The 20,872-nt window shown below is 39.7% G+C and overlaps 1 protein-coding gene across 2 annotated transcripts in view; it reads left to right on the top strand.

The window, feature by feature from the left end:
• The window catches only part of LCOR (ligand dependent nuclear receptor corepressor), a 135,053-nt gene extending 115,002 nt beyond the window's left edge, over positions 1–20,051 (top strand). Inside the window, exon 8 of one of the 2 annotated variants that reach the window (XM_036735654.1) lies at positions 7,608–20,051. In XM_036735654.1, the coding sequence (XP_036591549.1) occupies positions 7,608–11,937 (4,330 nt within the window). In that variant the 3' untranslated portion in view covers positions 11,938–20,051. The remainder of the gene's footprint in view (positions 1–7,607) is intronic. The other variant, XM_036735655.1, reaches the window with a different exon arrangement.
• Positions 20,052–20,872: the final 821 nt, after the last annotated feature.

The following is a 20,872-nucleotide window of genomic DNA, read 5'->3' as shown; positions in this document are numbered from 1 at the left end:
TCATTTCCATATTAACCATGTTACAAAAGAAAACAGACCCCAAAGCCCAAGAAAAATTAAACTTAAAAAAAAGTATGCTTCAATCTGCATTCAGAATTCATCAGTTCTCTCTCTGGAGGTCCATAGCATTTTTTATTATGGGTCACAAAGGGTATTCTTTTTGCAAAGCTTCATTCAAAGTAAACTTCTTTTTTTGGAAAAGGGCTGTCTCAGAGAGTCAGGCATATATAGTTGCCATAGAATAGGATAAATGGAAAACTGCAAGTGCATTTTCCTAGAGTATTCAAGAATGTGCTTGTCTATAGGTCTACCAAGGTGCTATGGTATAATTATGTATTTTCCCCATAGAGGGTTAGTGGAAACTACCACAGCTGAGAAAAATGCTCCTTGCTGTTCCTTTCAGTGCCTACAGGGAGGAATCCAGCTAAATTTTGTTTTAACTACAGCCTCTTTCTTATTTCCCTGGTGGTAAATGTCTTTTGCTTAGCTGACTGCTTCCTCCTTCTAGCATGCTCCCCTGGCATACTTTTTAGATGATTTCCCCATAGCTTCTTTTCTTTTAGCTGCTGAGATATAATTTAATTCCACAAATCATTTGCTACCTCTAATTTTGTGTTCCTATCAAAATTGCTGTTGTTTTCTGCTCTCCACCTTTGTCACAACATGAGCAGGATGAACCTGTGTACATTATTAGTTAGCTCTTTGCCTATCCCCAGGCCCTGCACACTTACCTAGGTGATGAGGGCAGGGACCATCAGCCAGATCATAGGTGGCTTCTCTGAAGGCCACTGTTCTTGAGTACCAGGTCCTGTTTTGGTGTGCTTCCTCACCTGCCAGAAATGAAGCCATCTTTGGGGCAGTAGAAGACAGAGCCCCTATCCACTCTGGAACCGGGCTGGCTATATACCAAGAGCTAGAACAGTGAGGGGTCATGCTCTCAAGATGGCCAGGCAGAAGAAGATGAGAGAAGACTTGTCATGCTTAGGGGCAGATGCAGTACAACTGATGTTTTGTCAGTGTGGTGCTCACCTCTGGCAAAAAGGGCTCCAGTGCCGATTTATAACTCCCTAGGAATTCCACCATAAACAATAAAGGATGGTATTTACCTTTCAGTGAGATTGTGTTCGCTTACGCAAAAGTCTTATTGTTGCTGAAGAGCAGCGAGCAAGGGATTGCGAATTTCTCGCTTCCAAATTTCCAGGCTCTTTTTAGAGACGATCTTTTCAGCTCCTTCTCTTTCTTGCTATTTTCATCTATCTCTGGTACTAAAGTACTTGAAGCCCTGTAGTTTAATGACAAGAGCAACAGATTTGGAATACATTCTTGAATAAAAAACCATTCATTAAACACTTATGTGCCAAACATATTCCTAAGGGCTGGAGATACAAATAGAGAAACAAAGACAGTTCTTGCTATCAGGGAGCTTACATTCTAACAGGAGAAACAACACACACAGGGAAGTGGCAGCCAGGAAGAGGATTTGGTACAGAAACCTGGAGGTTTGGTGAATGAGGTCCAGTTTGGAGTGGTGGAAGACCTGAATTCAAATCTCACTGCTTATTTGTGTAACACTAGGCAAGATATTTCACCTCCCCAAGGCAATCTCAGGTTCCAGCTTTCTTTATCTGTAAAAACAGGGAGTTGTAGTACATGATCTCTAAGGTCCAAATCCCATGATAAGATATTGAGGGGGAAATTGTGGCTAAATTATATCTGCCTTTATATATGCTTGTTCAAATAGTCAAAAGATGAATATAGGTGGTATTAGTATTACCTACTATCTGTACTGGAAAAGAAACCATTGGGTAAATCGTTAAAGATGGAGTTGTAAAACAGCTTCTCCTCTTTAAATAACACCTTTCAAAGGAATTTATGAGTATTCTTTTTTTTCCCCCATATTACACACTTCAAAGTTAGGTAGTCTTGAAGAAACTAAGGGATAGAAAGTTAGTTGATCTACCAGCCAATTCTGCACTCGGGGTTAAACCAGTTAGTTGTAAAATTCAGTTGAGCAGATATTTGTTGAGGATCTACTATGTGTAAAAGACTTCCCTTTTTTCTTTCAGAACCTTCCTGTCCCCTTCTACTGAACCCACCCTCTAAGACTCTTAGTTCATGTGTTTCAAATGGTTTTTGAAAATGTTGATTAGTTGGTACATGGTTCATTCTGACATAGACAGCCTCTTTCTTGGGCTTTAGAAACACTGGAATGGAACAAACAATGTCAAATCGAGGTGCATGAAGTAAATTATTGGCCTTGCATAGGGTAGTAAGTCACTGAACCCACTTATAACAAAGATCGTAATCACTGGACCAAAAAAACCAGTTTTTTTCTCCAGCAGAAAATTGTTTTCTCTTAGGGTCATTTGCTTCTCTCTTATTTCTTTGAAGCATTTTATAATATATTGTGCTGAATTTAGACTTTGAAAAGGCTTTTTGTAAAGACCAAGGGCTCTTAATTGCCTAATTAGGTCAAAGGTAAAGTCTCGTCAGAATTTTAAACAAAAGATAAGGCTGTAAATGACTAATTCTCACACTTTGGGAAGTGGTTAATAAAAGAGTAAAAGGACTCCAGGAGTTTGTGGAATTATAAGAGAAGCCAAGGAGCAAGATCATAAAATGGGCCAGAATTATGGAAGTTATTATGATTTATTGAGGCTTTAGGGAAGGTTGGGGCAGGGGGAGGAAGGAGGTTATTCTACAGGGAACAAAACAAACTAGAAAAATGGAAAACAGTTAAAGGTGTTTTCATTATCATAGTTTTAAGGTTACATATAGTAATAGATGGAGATATTTTATTAGACCTGACCAAAGGTGGTCAATATTATAAATTCTCCTATCCAGTTGAAATTTCTAATGGGCTTTAAAAGCCAAGGAAGGACCAGATAGCTAAGATGAATTTTCATTTTTCATTAAAATTATAATGTATATCTAATTGCATACACTCATTACCATGTCTGAATAGGGAATGCTCATGTAGTTTCTGTAATATGAAGTTAATATTTTGTAGAGGTTTCTAAAATAGGAAGATTTTTACCTGAATTCACTTTCTAGAATTTTGTCAGACACCAGGTCTAGGTTACATTTAGATGAAGAGGATTTGGATTCTTTAATAGGCAGGACTTAAGGCTTGCCTTTTATGTTCTATAATGAGTTTCTTCATTATTCACTAACATCATAAAATGTCAGAGATGGAAGAGATCTTGAAGATCTAGCCCAGTCCTCTCACTTTACAGCTAAAATAACCAGCTTGCTTCCCTACCCAGAGCCTGAGAAAGAGAAATGACAGCCTTTAATTCCTTTTTTTGGGTGGGAGGTGGGGCAAAGTGCACAAACTATATTGCTAAGTACATTGTTAAGTGTGCTGTTACATAACTTAAGTGACTAGCCTAGGTATTTTGAAAGAGGATAAAGGCAGGAATAAGTACGTTTATTCACATTCCCTTATATACAGGTTTAAGGAATTAATAAATTGTCTAACTGAACATGAGCACCTTGAATGGTTCAGATGTCACTTCTTTATGCTCATATCAGGGCATCAGCCAGTTAACTTTTTAACTTGAAAAGATTCAACACAGGAATCATCTATTAATTTGCCGTTTTACTTTTCCTTGAAACACGATTAGATATCCCCAAGAATGATTTTGTTACATCTCAGGGTCAGAGTAGATGGTATCCCTGATTATATAATGGAAGGCAAAGGGAAAACTTGATTCACTGAACACAACTTGATTTGCAAAAAACTTTGCCTCAATATATGTGTTAACTGAAAGACATTTGTGTTGTATTCAAAACCTGCAGACCTAATGCCTAATACCTGAAATTTGCTATCGATTTTCAGAGCTTTTTATCTTTATCTGCTCATTCCACAAATTTTGATGGAGTCCCTCCTGCTCTGTGCTTTGCCTTGCTCAAAGAGGCAAAGTAAGGTGTTACATTGTACATGATTTTTAGCTCTGTCTTATAACAGTGCTTTTCTGCATGAAAAACTGGTAAATGTTTGCAATGTATTATTTGATTTACTGTTAGTATAGCAACCTTGATTTCACTTATTCAGAGGTCATTTATCTCGGAATCTCAATATTTGGTTAAATTGGCTAAGAAGTAAGCTTAAAAAGGGCTCTCAAGGACCAAAGTCATACCCACGAAGTTTATTCTCAGATCTTCCCTGAGACTTCTTAACTTCTATTTTAGGTAGTCCTGAAAAGTCTAGCTATCTAGTTTCCTAGGCAGTGATTGATTAGAAAAAATCAATTAAGAGGAAGGGGAGCAGGGAAAGACACAAAAGCCCAGTGGTTTGGAGCCTTTTAACACTGAGACAGGTTCCATCATTGTGTTGAACACCAGATATTAGACACCACATTGATGACTCTGAATGAAGGAAATGTAATATTAACCTTAAGTGTCCCCCACTTAAGAAGACAGAGAACTCTGGAATACATTTTAGATAGCTACAATATAACAGAAGAGTTGGGCTTCTCAGAGGTTTTAGCATGAATTATGTATATGGAAAATGCACTTATTCCAAACATTCCCTTCATAATGGTGAAATAAATAAGACATCATTGTGGCATTTTATGATACCTTTTCTATAAGGGATGAATAGTATAGTATGAGGACCCTTAAAAATCCTGCTCATTTGCTCTGGCATGGCCAAACAGCGCTGGTTGAGAAGGCAGAGAATGTGCCTTAAGTCCTTCACAAAGCAAGTCCTAATACTTTTTCATATCAATCAAGGTATTTATTTGGAGCAGAAATGGAAATATAAAATAGCAGAAGAATCCTCAGCACCTGTTTCTCAAGTAACAAGTCCTAATTCAAGTCCATAGAGTTCCTTAGAGGCAGCTGGTGGTGCAGGGCGTAGAAGGCTGGACCTATAGTCAGGAAGAACTGAGCATAAATAACTCAGATACTTAGTAGCTGTGGGACCCCGCTGTTTCCTCAACTGTACGATAGGGATAATAGCACCTATCTTGCAGGATGGTTGTAGGCATAAAATGAGATATGTGTAACACACACTTAGCACAGTACCTGGCACAAAGTAGTTGTTGTTCAGTCCTTTCAGTCATATCTGACTCTTCATGACCCCATTTGGGGTTTTCCTGGCAAAGACATTAGAGTGGTTTGCCATTTCCTTCTCCAACTCATTTTATAGATGAGGCAACTGAGACAAACAGGGTTAAGTGATTTGCCCAGGGTAAGTTGTCAGAGGCTGGATTTGAACCCAGGTTTTCCTGACTCCAGGCCTGGCAATCCATCTATGGCACCACCTTGCTACCCTATTAGCACATAGTAGGTGCTATATAAATGCTTACCTCTTTCCCTTCTCCTACCTATACACTTTGTGTGGTTTATATTTCAGACATGTTTGTGGTTGGCTGACAGGGTAGGAAACTCATCCATTCAAGCATTTATTAAGTACCCACTAGTATAAGAGACTGCTATGGACATACTCAGAATTCAAAGACAATAGAAAAACAGCCCAGCCCTTCAAAGAGCTTTTTTATATTCTAATTGCATTCACACAAGATGCCTTCCAAAGAAAAATGAAATTCTCTAAAATTGGGCATTAGCAGCCTAGGAAAAATTATCTAGAAAAGTAAGGGGTGAACTCACTTTAAGATGGAAGAGATTGTGCTTCCACAAGTCTGAACACGTAATTGATTCCTAACCTGAAGCAGTTTGTGTTAAGTAGCAAGTATGCTGCGGTAGCAAACAACATTTTTATGCCATGCATCAAGAAACCTGTTCTCCAGGAATTTTTAAGGTTTAGCTAAAAATCAAAAGGAGAGAATGTGAACTTCCTAGTTCACACCTGCCGTATGAATTGTCACATGATTTCTTATAATTATTTTGAAAATTGAAGACAGGGAGGGATGATTTAATTAAAGCTGTCATCACCGTTATAAAAAATGGTTACTGTGCACTAGGTACTGTAACATGCAGTCATCATAGTCACAGATGTGGATCACTACTATGAAGGAATTTATGATCTTACCCTCCAAAAAGTCATTAATAAATTGAATAAAACTTCTTGGAAGTATTAGCAGTGAGGAAACTTGGCTAAGCAGGTCTGTCACCTTACGTATAATAATAGCATTCTCTCAGCAAATTCCAGACGTCCTGAAATTTTTCTTGCTAAACCATTAGCTACCTTATCAGCTGTTTATTTTAGTTTGTCCCCTGTACTAAGTTCTTTCCATACACACCTTGTAAATTCCCCATTAAAACTCTAGAAGCTTATTATGGATTAGTTTCTGGATGCTTTCAAAATAAAGACTTCTGTTATAACATAATTTCCAAAAATTATAGTTTTATTAAGATGACTGAGAGAATGCAGCAGTGGCCTGGTGTTAATAATAACAGCTGACATTCATATGGCATTTATGTGCTAGTAGGCATTATGCTAAACAGTTTGTAAATATCATCTCATTTGTTCCTCACAACAACCCTGGGAAGTTACAGGTGAGGAAACCGAGGCAAACAGGTGAAGTGACTTTTCCAGGCTCATGCAGTTAGCAAGTGTCTTAAGGCTGGATTTGAGCCAAGGTTTTCCTGATTTCTGGCCCAGAGCTCTTTATATTAGGCCACCTCACTGCCTCTCAAGTTCAGCATTAAGTCCTGGGAGTCAGATGCTTTGGGTTGTAAGATTGCTTTTGTGTTGACTTCCCAGAAGTCAGATCATTGGTTTCTCCATGTATGTATTTACATGAAAAGGAGTGTAATGGCACCTGCATTGTTGTTATCAACCAACTAGCAGTGTTGGGAAAAAACATAGGTAAACACCACATGCATAATACAAACACTAAGATTTATCATAATTTTGTCATCTATCTAGTTATCAGACTACTAGGGTTTCATTTTCAAATTGGCTTTTTATTTCTGGGCCTGATATCTGTGTGCCTAAATAGTGTATAAGATGGCCACGTTGGTAGCATTGCTATAGCTAAGAGTCATTGCTAAGGCAGTTTGGTATTTAGTGATCATTTTCATGTCCAGGAGCAGAGATATTCCCTAACAACCTTTTTGAAAGAATGAAGGATGTTTTATAATGGTAGAGAATGAAATTAAACCAAATAATTTTGAAAATCTGGGTTTTTAAGCATATTGTTAGCAATTTTAAAAAATAAACGGCTCTATCATTTTCCTAATTTGTATCCAGGTGCCCACTCCTACTTATATTTTTGAAATATATACTGTGAATGAATCCTGACATTTCCACTTATTAATAAATGACCATGGGCACCGTCACACAGCTTCTCTGGACTTTTGTTTCCTCATTCATAAAGTGAGAGGGTTAAGGTGGACAACCTAAAGTTTCTTCCAATTCTGAAGCAATGATCATACATACAGTTTATTAGCTTTAATTTTTTTAAACGGGTAAATGCTATAATCCACTAAGTGCTAAATCTGAGAAATTAGACCCATTTCAGCTAACCACCTGAATTTATTATATATTGGTCATTCTAGCCCATATCCATTATGAATTAATTCTGTCAATTTTTAACATGTATAAACAGAATTAAGGTTTGGTGATGTACATTTTTTTTCTTTTTTCTTTGAAACTGACTTGCCTTTATTGACTATTTTTCTCTCTATCTATCTAGTGAGGACCCAGCAGAGACAATAACAATAGATTCTAACAATCAGCCGAAGTCACCACTGGAAAAGTTTATGGTCAGACTGTGTACCCATCATCAGAAGCAGTTCATTCGTGTTCTAAACGACCTCTACACAGAAGTGCAGCCAGGGACTGACGGCCAACGATTTCCTGATTCTGAAACTATGGATCTTTCTACTTGCAGCCCTGGGTGTGGTCAGCTAAGCACTGAAAATCAGGAAAAGGGAACTATTTGTTTTGACATGAAGTCCCCTTCTGCAGATTTACTCGTAGACCGAATGACATGTCAAGGGTCCCCTTGTTTGACAGGGTCAACCCTGAAGGAGCCTGCTGAGATGAAATCTTTAGAAAGAAAAGAGAATTCCTTTACTGTTATCAAAAAAGATTCTTCTGAACTTCCAACTACTAAAGCCAATTCTGGTGGTCCAAAGGATAGTTCTACTCTTGGATACCTCACTGCATCTAATTCTTCCTCATTTAACTCCCACCATGTTTCTAAATGCCCAGAAGGGCAAACTACTGGACAGGAGCATGACATTAGTGTTAAAAAACCTGAGGATGAGAAAGACCAGATACAAAGCACAGCTTTAGTAGAAGGTTTTATTGCTGTAAAAGTGGCAAATGTGAATAGTACTGAGGATGGTGACAGTTGTATGGTTTCTCAAAAGAATTTATTCAGAGCTTTACCAGAAGAGACGTGGGACTCAGGGTTTATGGGAAGCTCACCTAGAACTGCAGACAAAGAGAATGCTTTACAATGTAGCTCAAAATCATCTTTGCACCAGGATTTAGAAGAAAATGAACAAGATACAAGGCCAAAGCAGGAAAACCATCTCCACATGTTAGGAAGGAATAAGGCGGGTTACCATTTACATCCTGGTGACAAGGGTCAGTTTGATAATTCCAAAGATGTTTGGTTATCACCAAGCCCCATGCCAAGTCTACACAAAGCATCCATCGGACATTCACGAACAAAAATTATATCAGCCTCCATTAAAACAGCTCGGAAAAGTAAAAGAACTTCAGGTTTGAGAATTAACGATTATGATAACCAGTATGATGTTGTTTATATTAGCCAACCCATAACTGAGTGCCACTTTGAGAGTCAAAGATCAATATTGTCTTCTCGGAAGACAGCAAGAAAGAGCACTCGAGGATATTTTTTCAATGGAGACTGCTGTGAACTACCAACTGTCCGCACATTGGCCAGAAGTTCACGAAGTGAGGACAGAAGCAGCTGCTCAGCTCTGCATACAGAGGCCTTAGAGACTCCCAAACAGGCCCTGACAATTTCAGACAGTGGACCTGCAGGAGATGTAGAGATCCTTGAAGAAGACTCTGAAGGACCCAGTGAGGAAAAAACTCCTGTCAAGGAAGTATCCCAAGGCTCTCCATCAAAAAATGACTCTCAGGAGTCTGAAGCTTATTCTGCAACTGAGGATACTGAAGAACAAACTGAACCTAATCAAATTAGTTTCCTGAATCCAAAAGAATCTACAACTTCAGAGACTCCCCTTTCTTTTGTCCATAAAGAGAAGGTACCAGAAGGCAATTCTGATACCATAGTAAATGGCTCACCTTTGCATATGGGGGACCAACCACAGATTGAACTATTAGGCACTGGTGAGGTTAGTGTTCCCCTGGAAATGGATAGCTGCATTGACCACTCCCCTGAAAGCATTCTTGAAGGTGATAGTAACACTTTTATTGCCTCAAGACCTCATTCTCCTTCTGAAACTCTTAACAGAGAGGAAAGTCCTGTTTGCTCTGAAAATCAGGCTTCCCCTAGGAACTTGAATATGGATGCCCCTGTAGATTTCAAAAGTGTTGATAGAAGTCAAAGCATTAATATTGAAACTAAAACTGAAAGGCCTCAAGAACAGGATGACAACCAGCACAAGCAAGGTGAGGTTGCTTGTACCAATGAAAATCTTGATGACATAGAGGGAAATGAGCTAGCACGTGATACACATCAACTAGAGAGGGAAGAGCAGAGTGATGATAAGCAGTCTTCAGAAACAGAGATGTGTGATCAGAACATTCATCCAGAAGAGAATCCAGACAACAAGAAGAAGAAAGTCAAAAAAGCCCTTGTGGCCTCTGATAGGTGTCTGAGAAGTCAGCTCTCAGATACACCAACTGCTCTCCAGCTTCCTTGTCTTCAAATCAAAGTTTCCAAAAGTCCAGGTGCAAAACGTCCTAAGAGAGAAGTGTACCTTGATGGAGCATCCTCTGTCCATTTCCCAACTGACTGCTTCCACAAAACACTGTTGAAGAATATCAGAAATATGAATGTTGAGGAGAAGGATCCCGAGGAGAAGGGTGAAGAGAACGGGATAACCACCAGACAGACATTTAAAAGTGTGATAGCAAAAGAAGACGGGGTTGCAGGAGGAGAAGAAACATCATCTCAGAGTAATAGCCCCATTCCCACAACTAGCCAGGACCCACAAGAAGAGAGGCTTGCAATCTGTGCACAGACTGATTCTGACCCCAGAAATGTTCACCTTCCTGCAGAAAGCAGTCCTTGTAAGGAAGATACAAAACAGTCAGAAAAGGAGCCTGTGAGCAATGTTGCAAAAGATTTAGAGGAAGTTGTCAATGAGGTAGACAGTGAAATTATAAAACATAGTGAGGCACTGCCTAGTCTGTGTGCATTACCAAGTGACAGAAGGGAAAGCACTGGTACAACCCTAAAATCATCGGTGAAACATAAAAGGCTGGCCTCTCCAATCTACAACCTAAGGCACGCTCATACAGTGGACTCTTTGGATACTGCAAAACCTGATGCAGGAAAGGATGTCGTGCAGGTACATTCTGTGCCAGAGGAAAACCAAGTCTCGGATGCTGAGGATTCCATGGAATTGAAAGATGCAGACACACTGATGGATGATAAGCCAAAGTTTGTGCAGTGGTGTGCTGAAGAGGAGAATCAGGAACTTATTGCTGACTTCAATGCCCAGTACATGAAAGTTCAGAAAGGCTGGATCCAACTAGAGAAAGAAATACAGCCCACACCAAAAGTAAAGAACAAGGCTGACAAACTGAAAGAGATCTGGAAGAGTAAGAAAAGATCACGCAAATGTAAGGGCTCCCTAGAAGTTCAGAAGCTTTCACCTGTTCAGATGCTATTTATGAAGCCTTTTAAACTATCTGACATTTGTAGGTGGTTCTTAGAGACAACTGAAACAAGATCACTTGTAATTGTGAAGAAACTCAACACTCGTCTCCCAGGAGATGTGCCCCCCATCAAAAGTCCCCTTCAGAAAACCTCCTCTTCTAGCCAGTATCCTAGTTCACAACAGGCTGAGCGGTTGAAAAAACACTTAAAAAAATTTCCTGGGGCAACGCCTGCTAGGAATAATTGGAAAACTCAAAAGCTGTGGGCTAAATTCCGAGAAAATGTTGATAAAATGGAGTCAGCAGAGACTGCCACTGTCAGTCTTGGATCTCACTCTGAAGCCAGTTTAGAATTCAGGGAAGAAAGAACTAGCCAGCCTTCTTCTAATTTGCCTACACCAGCAAGTACTCGAATCCTAAGAAAATATTCCAATATTAGAGGAAAGCTTCGAGCCCAGCAACGTTCAATGAAGAATCAGAAAACAGAAAGTTCATTTGATCTCCCTACGGAAAATAAACAGAATCGAAAGAGTGTGTGCATCAACCCTTTAATGTCTCCCAAACTTGCTTTGCAAGTCAATTCAGATGGATTTCCTGTGAAGTCCTCAAGTGCTGAAGGAGCCAGGGGAAGGAAAGGGAAGTCAGATTCCTTACCTAAAGCTGAAGGTCAGCAGAACAAAAGGAAGAAAACAACCAATGAGAGCAGTAGCCTGCAAGACAGCACCACTTCCACTAGCAAGGACAGATCGCAAGTAAAGAAGGCCAGTAAAGCAAAACATTTAGATGTGTCCTCCAAAGCATCTGCTATTAAAAAGCGGCCTTCATCGGATAAGACCAATAAGCTGTCCAAAAAGGCATCTTCGAAAGAGAAAAAAGTTAAGAAGGCCACAGACAAGGCTGCAGGGAAGAGCCATCTTCCCCTGCGGAAAGGCAAAGATAGTAGTCAAAAGAAGCCAACCCCGACTCAGCCCACCCCACGAGAAAAACTGTCCAAATCTCCAAAGCACAAAGTTGCTGGTGAATCCCCTTCCAAGTCACAAAAAACTACTCACAAAAAGCAGAGTAGTGGAAAGACTAAGAATAACAGATCCTCCGTGAAGAAAACCCCAGAGAGCATCACAGCCCAGAGAAAACGAAAGCTACGGGCAAAACTTGACTGTTCCCACAGCAAAAGAAGACGCCTGGATGCCAAGTGAGGTGAAGAACGGTAGCCAGGTGTGGGCTGTTCTCTGGCAGCGACCCTTTACTTTGCATTAATTCAACCTGCTTTTATAAGCTGTAGCAAGCCTTTAAAATCTGCAGTTAAAGGAAACCATCCACAGTTTTAGGCATGAGAAAACAGTGTCTCAGATGGAGAAAGGAACTTGCTTTCTCCCTCTAGGGCCAAGAAAAGGAGTTATTAATTACTTTCTGAATGTTCCTTGGATTTTAAACTTGGAACCAGGCAGATTTAGTTTAAAAGTACAGTGCCTTATTTATCCTTTTTTTAAATAAAAAAAAGCTAAAAAGCTAATCTGTATGATTAAAGGCTTGCATTTTATACTTGATGCACAAGCACTTGTACTGTAGCAGAAATGACCACCATCGAGCCCCCGAAGTCGTTTTCCAGCAGCCTTCCAGCAGTGTCTCTGTCTGAACAGTTGTTCCTCTTTGAAAACCTCTTGGTGTTCCCTCCCAGTCTTTTTGAGTTGTGGTAAAACAAAACCGAAATCATTTGGGATGGTGTGAAGACTCTAGGGGTGGAGGTCTGTTGCCCTTTAGTTAAACATTATCCTATTTGTTACTTTTTTCTAAATTATCTTTTTAATTGTTGGTCACTTCTGTGGACTTTGAGTTTTTTAGATTTCAGACCATGTATTCTCATCACTGAACCCCACTTAAAATCCACATGGCACAAGAGGTCAGGTATGTGCTTGTAGCCTCCAGAGTTATTTTGTAGGCCCAATCTTTGTTGCAGATTTTTCAGTATCTGTCATCCTCTGCTTTGGGGCCTGATAGCTTGGCTTTCCTCCTAACACTTCCCCTAACCCCAGAAACAAGCTAAACATTTTTTTCCTCTGTCCACTTGTAATAATATCACTGTTAAGACAAAGACAGCCAGCTTTATTTTCTCCCTTTTACCCAAAGTCCCCCCACATTGGAAGCCTAAATGTAATAACAAGGCTCAGCTTTGATAAGCACATGGGCACACATTTAGTAACGAACATGTCTAGGTTCTGGTTTTCAGTTTGCTATTGGTATTTTCCTCATGTAATGACGTGCTCATAGCATCAAGTGGATTGAATATTTAACAAAGATCAGTCAGTTCAGATAGAACAGAATTCCTCTGTTATCATCCATCCCCAGGCCTCTTTTGGAAACAGACACTTGAAGATCTAACCAATGTAACCTGCGAGATATGCAAGGGTTAGCTTAAGATACCCTCCCTTAGAGGGAGCCTCAAGCAAAACAGCTGCTGTATGAAAAATGCCTCCTTTGGGATAGGCAGCCAGGCTTTTTCCCCAGTGGCTCAGAATCAAGGGCCATCTTCTCTGTGAAAAAAAAAAAAAAGTTCTTTTTGCTTCTTTACTGTAAGCCCCTGGAAGGAGGGAACATATGTTGGCTGTAACTCTGTGCCTTGAATGTTGCTTCTCCGCAAAGCTCATACATTCCCATTGAGCCACTGCAAAAGAAAGCTGAATTGTTGAAGATTTTTCCATGTTTTTACTTCCTTGTGCAGCACCCGAAAAAGGTGGTGTGGGTGTCTGTTCTAAGAATAGCCACCCATTCAAGACGTTCCATATCTCTGTACATAGAACCTGATGTTTGTTGTTTTTTAAATGCACTTCACTCAAATCATGATAAGACAGACCTTTCTACCAAATCTGGGAAAGCTGAGCTCTACTTAGTGTTAGCAACCGTAGGGCCGAGTGAGAGGCATTCCTTGCTTCACCCAGCCTTGGAGAACTGTGCTGGACTTCCAGGACTCCTAGAGAGGCAGGAAGGCTTTGCCAGCAGGAACCTTTTTTCCTAAGTCGTCTCTGCTCTGTAAGACACCGACTATGTTCCTGCTTTGAAGAATCCCTGTGCTTAGCTACTCAAGAGCTACTGACATGAATGAAATTGCCAAGTGTCTATTTTGATAGCCTTTTTGTTTTTCTCAAACTGAGGTGCATGAAAATAAAGGCACAGTTGTAGTGTTTATTTTCTTAAATCTCTTTTCACATAAATATTGATGAAGAGAGCTTAATCATGATTTAAATAGCTCTGCATTTGCCTCAACCAGGTGCATTTTCCCCTAGCATAAATGTCTGGTTTGAATTGTTTTTGTTTGTTTTTTAGCTATACATATTCCATTTTTGCAGGGGCTGAAATAAGGTTGAGGAGAAGTATGGAGTAATGGGTAAATGGAGAGGATTTTATATAGACTTGCTGTCAAAATCCTCTTAGGCCAATTTTGGGATTTCATCATTTTATCTTTTCCTATTCTGGGCTGCATTTGGAAAATGTGTATTTCATGTCTGTTGACTTATTAGAGCCTCTTTTAAATCTACTGATAACTTTGTAGCAGTGACTACTACTGTTGAAGCAGATGGGATTCTATGTAAGAGAGATACCTTTCACAATGATGCTTCTTTTTATCTTAAGCAGATCTCATCACAGTGTTTTAGCTTACTCAGAGTATGCACAGCAGATGTACAAGAAACTTTCCCTTCCTGCCCACCCACTTTCCGTTGCTTGCCAATTATTCTTTCAGCTCCTTGCTCTATGGGGTTGTAGCCTCAATGCCAGTCTTTGCAGCACTGCCTGTCAGTAAGTCAGGCTGTTTTTTTTCTATCAAGCCGTATCCCCCAGTTGTGGCAATAGCTTCTCCCCTCACCTCTCAACTTGCACTCAACTGTCATTACATCCCTAAGTGTTTATAGACCAATAAGAGAGTCTTGTGACAGCTGGTATGGTCATTGGTGAACAGCTCTTGAACTTAGAGAAGGGGATGCCAACCCACCTCTTCCTCCCTCTTTTTTTACATTCTTCTCCCACTGACTTAACTTTATAACTCATTCTCCCTCTCTGCAAAAGTGGGATATGTATGTATTCATATCCATGATTAACTATCATGTCCCTTTCCAATTAGACATTTTCTCCGAAATTGAATTTCATATCCCTTAGAAGTGTACTCTCTTCTGTCTTCTATTCACCCATTTCTCGGGAAGCCTGAGCTTCCCCTGAATGAAGAAGCAAGAGGACTCTTGAGGCTCTCAGCGTGGAGAGGTATAAGGAAGACTTCTGCCAAATCAGAGTTAAGAAACAATCCCCCTAAGCCACCTCCTTGATTCTCACAATCAGATATATAATGACTTCAGAGGTGCTGCTAAAGCCGGCATATTGTAACATCACTAGTATCTATTAGTCACAAATTTCCATCAGGAGTCTGCCTATCCCTCAGTGTTTCTTGAGGTTTTTGGCAGTGTCCATTTCCATTACTAAAGAAATCAATATAGAAATAATGACTTTAAAGAAATTTTTTATCTGTTATTGTAAGCATAATAGGATACATGTAGTCTACATACAATATTTTCCCAGGGGAGAGCTAAATAAATATTACCATATGTGTATGCTACCTTTTAATAGAGAATTTGGGTCAATCAATTATATGCATCGTCTACTACCTTACTGTAGATTTCTTAAAAAAAAAAACTTTTAAACTATATAGATAAAATTTATTACTCAGAGACAAATAATTGGAATTGAGGCTTTAATTTCTTCAAGTGAAGTCATGATTGCCCTGTACTTGCCACTTGTAGCTTATTCCATTATTCTCATTTGGAGGTGGCAATTTGATTGGTTTGTGGGCCATATTGGAATAAGAGGGGCAAAGGGAACAGCAGAGTAGTATAGACTAGTATTACCAGATGATGTCATCAGCATTGGTGGCACCTGCACCTAGTCCCCACCCTGGGAGGGAGGATGGCACCAGCTGAGCAAGACCAATCCAGCCAGTGCCATATTTTCCTTACCAATGCTCAAATTTAAGAAAATGAGATTTCTTACTTTGAGATCAATAGAATCATACTTTTTTTTTCTTAACCTCCCTGTCACCTCTCCTTATTCTACTTTGTTTCATTGTTCATTGTCTCTACCTCTTTATTTTTTTTTTAAATTTCTGACATCTTTCTTTACATTCTTCTCCCACTGATTTATCTTCGTAACTCATTCTCTCTGCAAAGGTGGATGTGTATATGTACCTATCTCTGAATAACTATCATCCCCCTTTCCAATTAGACATTTTCCCCTAAACTGAATTTCATAGACCTAAGAAATGTGCCCTCTTTTTCTATCATTCAACTATTCACTCATTCTATTAATCTATATATCCAGAACCAATGGCCAAATAAGTTAATAATGCTGAAATGCATACTGACATAATTTGGTGCAGTGTTAAGTGACATGATGCAAGTATAATGAGGACCTGTACCTTTTAAGCCTATTTATTATTGAAAGAGGCAGAGATTTAGTTCTAGTAGGAAAGAGTTCAGTTTGCTCCTGTTGGACTCCTAGTTTTCCAGATTGGAAATTTAGATACAGAAAAGCTCCGTAAATGAATAATTTGAAGCAAGGATCACTTCAAATCGCAATGACTTGCCTTTCAGAATGATTGTAAAATATCATTTAGTCTTAAATAGTACTGTAGAATTTTTTAAAATCTGGGTCTGGAGAAAGAGGTATACCACGTTGAGCTCTTTATAGACATGTTCCTTTGCACCTTCCAAAATTGTCATGTAAAAGGTGAAAAAACAAAAGCACAGAAAAGAGGTGCCAGAACAGATGGAACCTTCATCCCAACGTGGACTCACAGCATCATGAATTGATCTGAACAGGAAGCTTGAAGTGATTCATTGATCTTCTTTTTCATATGCCCCCCATGGAGTCATGATACAGGGGCAAATGATAATGGAAAAGTCTCGCCCCTTGTTTTCTACCCATAACTGTAAAAGACAAATTCATATGCATTTTTTTCCTTAAAGAAGAAGATGATTATTGCATTGCTGAGACTTCTTCTGAGAAGCCCCGGCACTCTTAATTCTGTTTGAACAGGAAATTTGATTTGGTGGTTCTTTGCCATTTCTTTAAGTATTGCCGTTATGTAGGCTGGGCAGACTGTCTATAATGCTAGATTATTTTGATTAATTGTGTAGAAATCAGGTTTGAAAAAAACCCCCATATTGAATCATGCCTGCCTTTGGCACATAGGTATCACATTCTTGACCCAAATTATGCTTCCCTGCTCTCCTAACTTACTTTAAAAGTAAGCAGAAGGACAACTTTTTGAGGATTATGTATACTACATCTTCCCTGAACATGGCTGGACAGACTCCCATGTATAGGATGTTCTAAAAGAAAAATCTTGGAATCTAAATCCTTTGCTTCAAAGATAAACAAACTTGGGGAGAAACAGACTCCTTTTTGTGCTGCAGTACCCTGAAGTTGTGCTATACAACATTGGAGGACCATGTTCCCAGGGACTACAAAGCATCATTGGTGAGAACACGTGCGATTAGAGGTTGATTGTTCATCTGGACTCTAAACCAGACCAGGATATCCAGTTAATTTAATTATTGCTTCTTTGTCCTTCTCAGAGCTTTATGTCCTATGCTCAGCTCTTGGGGAAACTCTTTGGCTTTATCTTCCTGGAGAATAGTTGTGCCAGTAGTATTAAAAAGAAGTTGTTCTCACCCTAACACACACCAGCAAAGCAGACCTCTGCTTTCCCACATGGGTGCCATATGCAGTTACCCTACATGGTCATTGAATGGGCCCATTGCGAGCTTGGCTCTAGACAGAGAGCTGTTTAGTGGCCCAGCTTGCTGGTGCTCATGTGTAGTCTCAGTGTCCTCAATATTGAGTGTATCGGACCATAAGTGTCTTTTAGAAAAAGAAAATTCGAGGCCTCTTTCTTTTTGGGCATGGAGTTGGGTAGCTAGTTTGAAGAACATTAGTGATTTCCCAGATGCTATGCAGAATGAGACTGGTCTTCATTGGCCCCCTGTGTAGAAATTAATCTTTCTGTAATTTTCACTTCCTTGATGACATCACATTTTCTCCTGGGCATGCACACAGTTATGAGCTATTAATGCTTTTTCATAATAAAGGATGGTGTGCCTCATTGTTTATTATTTGTCAGTAACATGTATAAGTAATGTCCAGATCCATTATGTGTCTAGTTAGACTACTGTTGGTGGGTAGTAATTTTTATTTTTGTTATTCAAGCATGAACTTGTACCTTTTTGAGAGAGACACAGAGAAACTTGAGAGGCTGGAGGTGGATGGTAGTGTATCCTTCACTTGCTCAGCCCCTCCCAGTCAGTGTTTTGCAGGCCTGTTACTCTCCAAGCTGTGAATACAGACACTTCTCTCTGCTTTTGTTGAAGCCCTCCCAGCAGCTCCATGATCTTTTCTCACCACAACTATCCTTTTCATTTTAAACAGAGAGGCTGCTGAAGCCCCTGATTGGGAAGGAAGCAGGTTTTCCTATCCCTTTCCTGTCACTTCCACTTCTGTGCCTCAAACTCCTTTTCAGCATTGCCCACCCCCACCCCGAGTGGTGCTAGCACCTACTCTCATACAGTCTTAATCAGTTTTTATATTCATCTGCTTCAGAAGTTTTGTTTTCTTGTCCAAAAACTGTCCCACCGTTTCTCTTAATTGTTCTTGTCATTGTCTAAAAGTGTTTGATTTCTGTTTCATGCCCAGTTGCTTGCTGTAATTTATACAATATATTGTCTTATATTTAATGCTGTAAAATATTCGAAAGTCTGGTTTGCAAAAAAAAGTAAGTAGGCTTGCATTATGTTGTATATTTATGCCATAACTGAGGAGGGGTATTTTTAGAGCCACTGTAGCTTAGAGTTGTTAATTTTTACCAATAGTTACGATGTTCTGAGTAGTCCTAGGAGTATGGTTTATATCTGATGACTTTGTCTCAGTAAGGTTTCAAATATCTGTATATATACATATTTATACATGCCACTGTAGAGTTGATTTCACTGTAAATAGTGGTAATTTCCTGTTCAAATGCTTCTATTGAAAGTATTTATTTTAAGAATATAAACCAACTGTACTATTGGTCAAAAGGACTGTCATAAAAAGCGTTATTTCTTTTTTTTTGACAGTTAAACACCCCCAGCCACTGTGCCCAGCTATTCTACTCCCAAATAAAATCTTTCCCCTCCTTGTGCTGCAGGTACCTTTTTAACCTGCACATCAGATCTAGGTTCGAGAAAACCACGCCTAAGGAGCTAGATTGCATGTCCTGATCTTTATCCACTTCACAGTAAAAGTGGAGCCCTATGCCCTGCATTGTGAGTGCTAGGCTCTGCCTCTAGAAGACAGATCACCTGGTATTGCATCAGGCAAGCCTTTATTTTTGCAGACACAGTTGGCTGCTCCTCTGCTTGGGGGCCTCAGTGGGAAAGGGAGCCTCAGCTGCAGCCCCAAGAAAGTCTGGATGCACATCCATGGGAAATGGAAAAAACTTATCAGTCACCTCAGCAGAGCATTAAACCACATTGATAGTCTATTCTCTGTCCTTATAAAAGACCCTTCCCTAACCACAGGAAGGAAACATCACTTGAATTACCTTGAACATTTCCCATGAACACCTCATCTTTTTCCCTCTTAGCAAATATCTGTGGGCATCTGGCCTGATGCTACTCGTAACCAGGGGGTTAGGAAATGAATCCATCTGTTCTAAGATGTGTTCAGCTTACTTCTCAGGAGTCCTGGTTTTCATTAAACATTTCCATGGATTAGTGGAACCCTAATTTCTATAATCATGTTTAACTTCATTCTCAGGCTCCTTTGAGCAGTATTTCTCACTGCCCTTGGTAGAAGCCTGGGGCCTGTGTAACTTTAGAGCTAAGGGCACACTGGGGTATCTTCATCCATTTGAATCACAATTTGTATATTTCTTTGGGGCCTCCATTTGTCTTTTCCAAACAAGTGAAGAGGTTACCTGAATAGTAATGCTGGAGAATGTTTTTCTAAGATCCTGTTTGTAAGTAAATCTGGTTTTACAATAAAATGTGAATGGTTTTACTGCAGGTGCCAGGGAATTTAGCACTAAGTTAGACATTCAACACTTTTTTAACCTTTGGGGAAAGAAATGAGGTGACTTATTCATGTAATGGTCTCAAGAAATATTGTAAATAGTTTTTAAAAAAATATTTATTACGTGTGTTGTGTGCAGAATAATGTTCTGAGTGATGTCAGTTTGCATTGTAATGTTGTAGAAGGATATATTCTGAGCTGTGGTTTTGCTTTTAATAAATCCGGTTCACACATCTGGAAAGAAAACAGAGTGAGCTGTTGGGCCGGGGGTTGGGGGGAGGAGGGGGGAGGGGAAGGGGTAATTTTTAAAGTAGCATCAACTCTGAGCTTTAATGCTTCTCTTCATCTCATCCAATAACTTTTTTTAAAAAAATTATATCTATATATATATATAGGACTGAAACTGGTCAGTGGTCAGTACACGGGTCTGCAGAGCAGATTTCCCTTTGTTCCTTTCGGTGTACCACTCTTAAGCAATAATAATCTTGATAATAACAGTTGTGATGGGGGCCCTGTAGCCCCTGGCCTCAGCGAAGTGAGTAGGGCTAGAGTGTCGTCCTGCTAGGAATGCTTGTCTTTGCTTGGAGATGTGGCTGTACTTGAATAACTGCTTCTGTTGATGTGCATGTTCCTACTTCAAGAAATGAGGATTGTAGAGTACATATGAAATCTGTTAGGACCAGACCCATTAGAAAGATCCAGTCCAATGAGGAATGCTGGTGACCTTCAGGGGATTATCAGCATGTGCAGAATCTAATGTGAGGGGAGCCAAGCTGCAGATGAAGCAGCTTTAGGAGAGTTTAGAACAGACAAAAATGGCCAATAGAAGAAACTCCTGTCATCTGGCCATATTTTGTTTCCTTTTTATCAAAATTCCATTTTCTATCCATCCACACACAAACCCCCTCCACTTGTGGCTTTGAAGCACCAATTCAGTAGATAAAGAATATCATGGACAGTCATCCCCGAGATACTTCCACACCTTTTGCTTCACCCTAGGCAGTTCAGCAGCACCTCCTCGAGACCAGCCTGAGCTTTGGTCAA

The sequence above is a fragment of the Trichosurus vulpecula genome, chromosome 8 (assembly GCF_011100635.1).
Source record: "Trichosurus vulpecula isolate mTriVul1 chromosome 8, mTriVul1.pri, whole genome shotgun sequence".
Taxonomy (NCBI): Eukaryota; Metazoa; Chordata; class Mammalia; order Diprotodontia; family Phalangeridae; genus Trichosurus; species Trichosurus vulpecula.
Note: the sequence above shows the minus strand (reverse complement) of the source record. Positions and strands in the feature narration are given on the sequence as shown.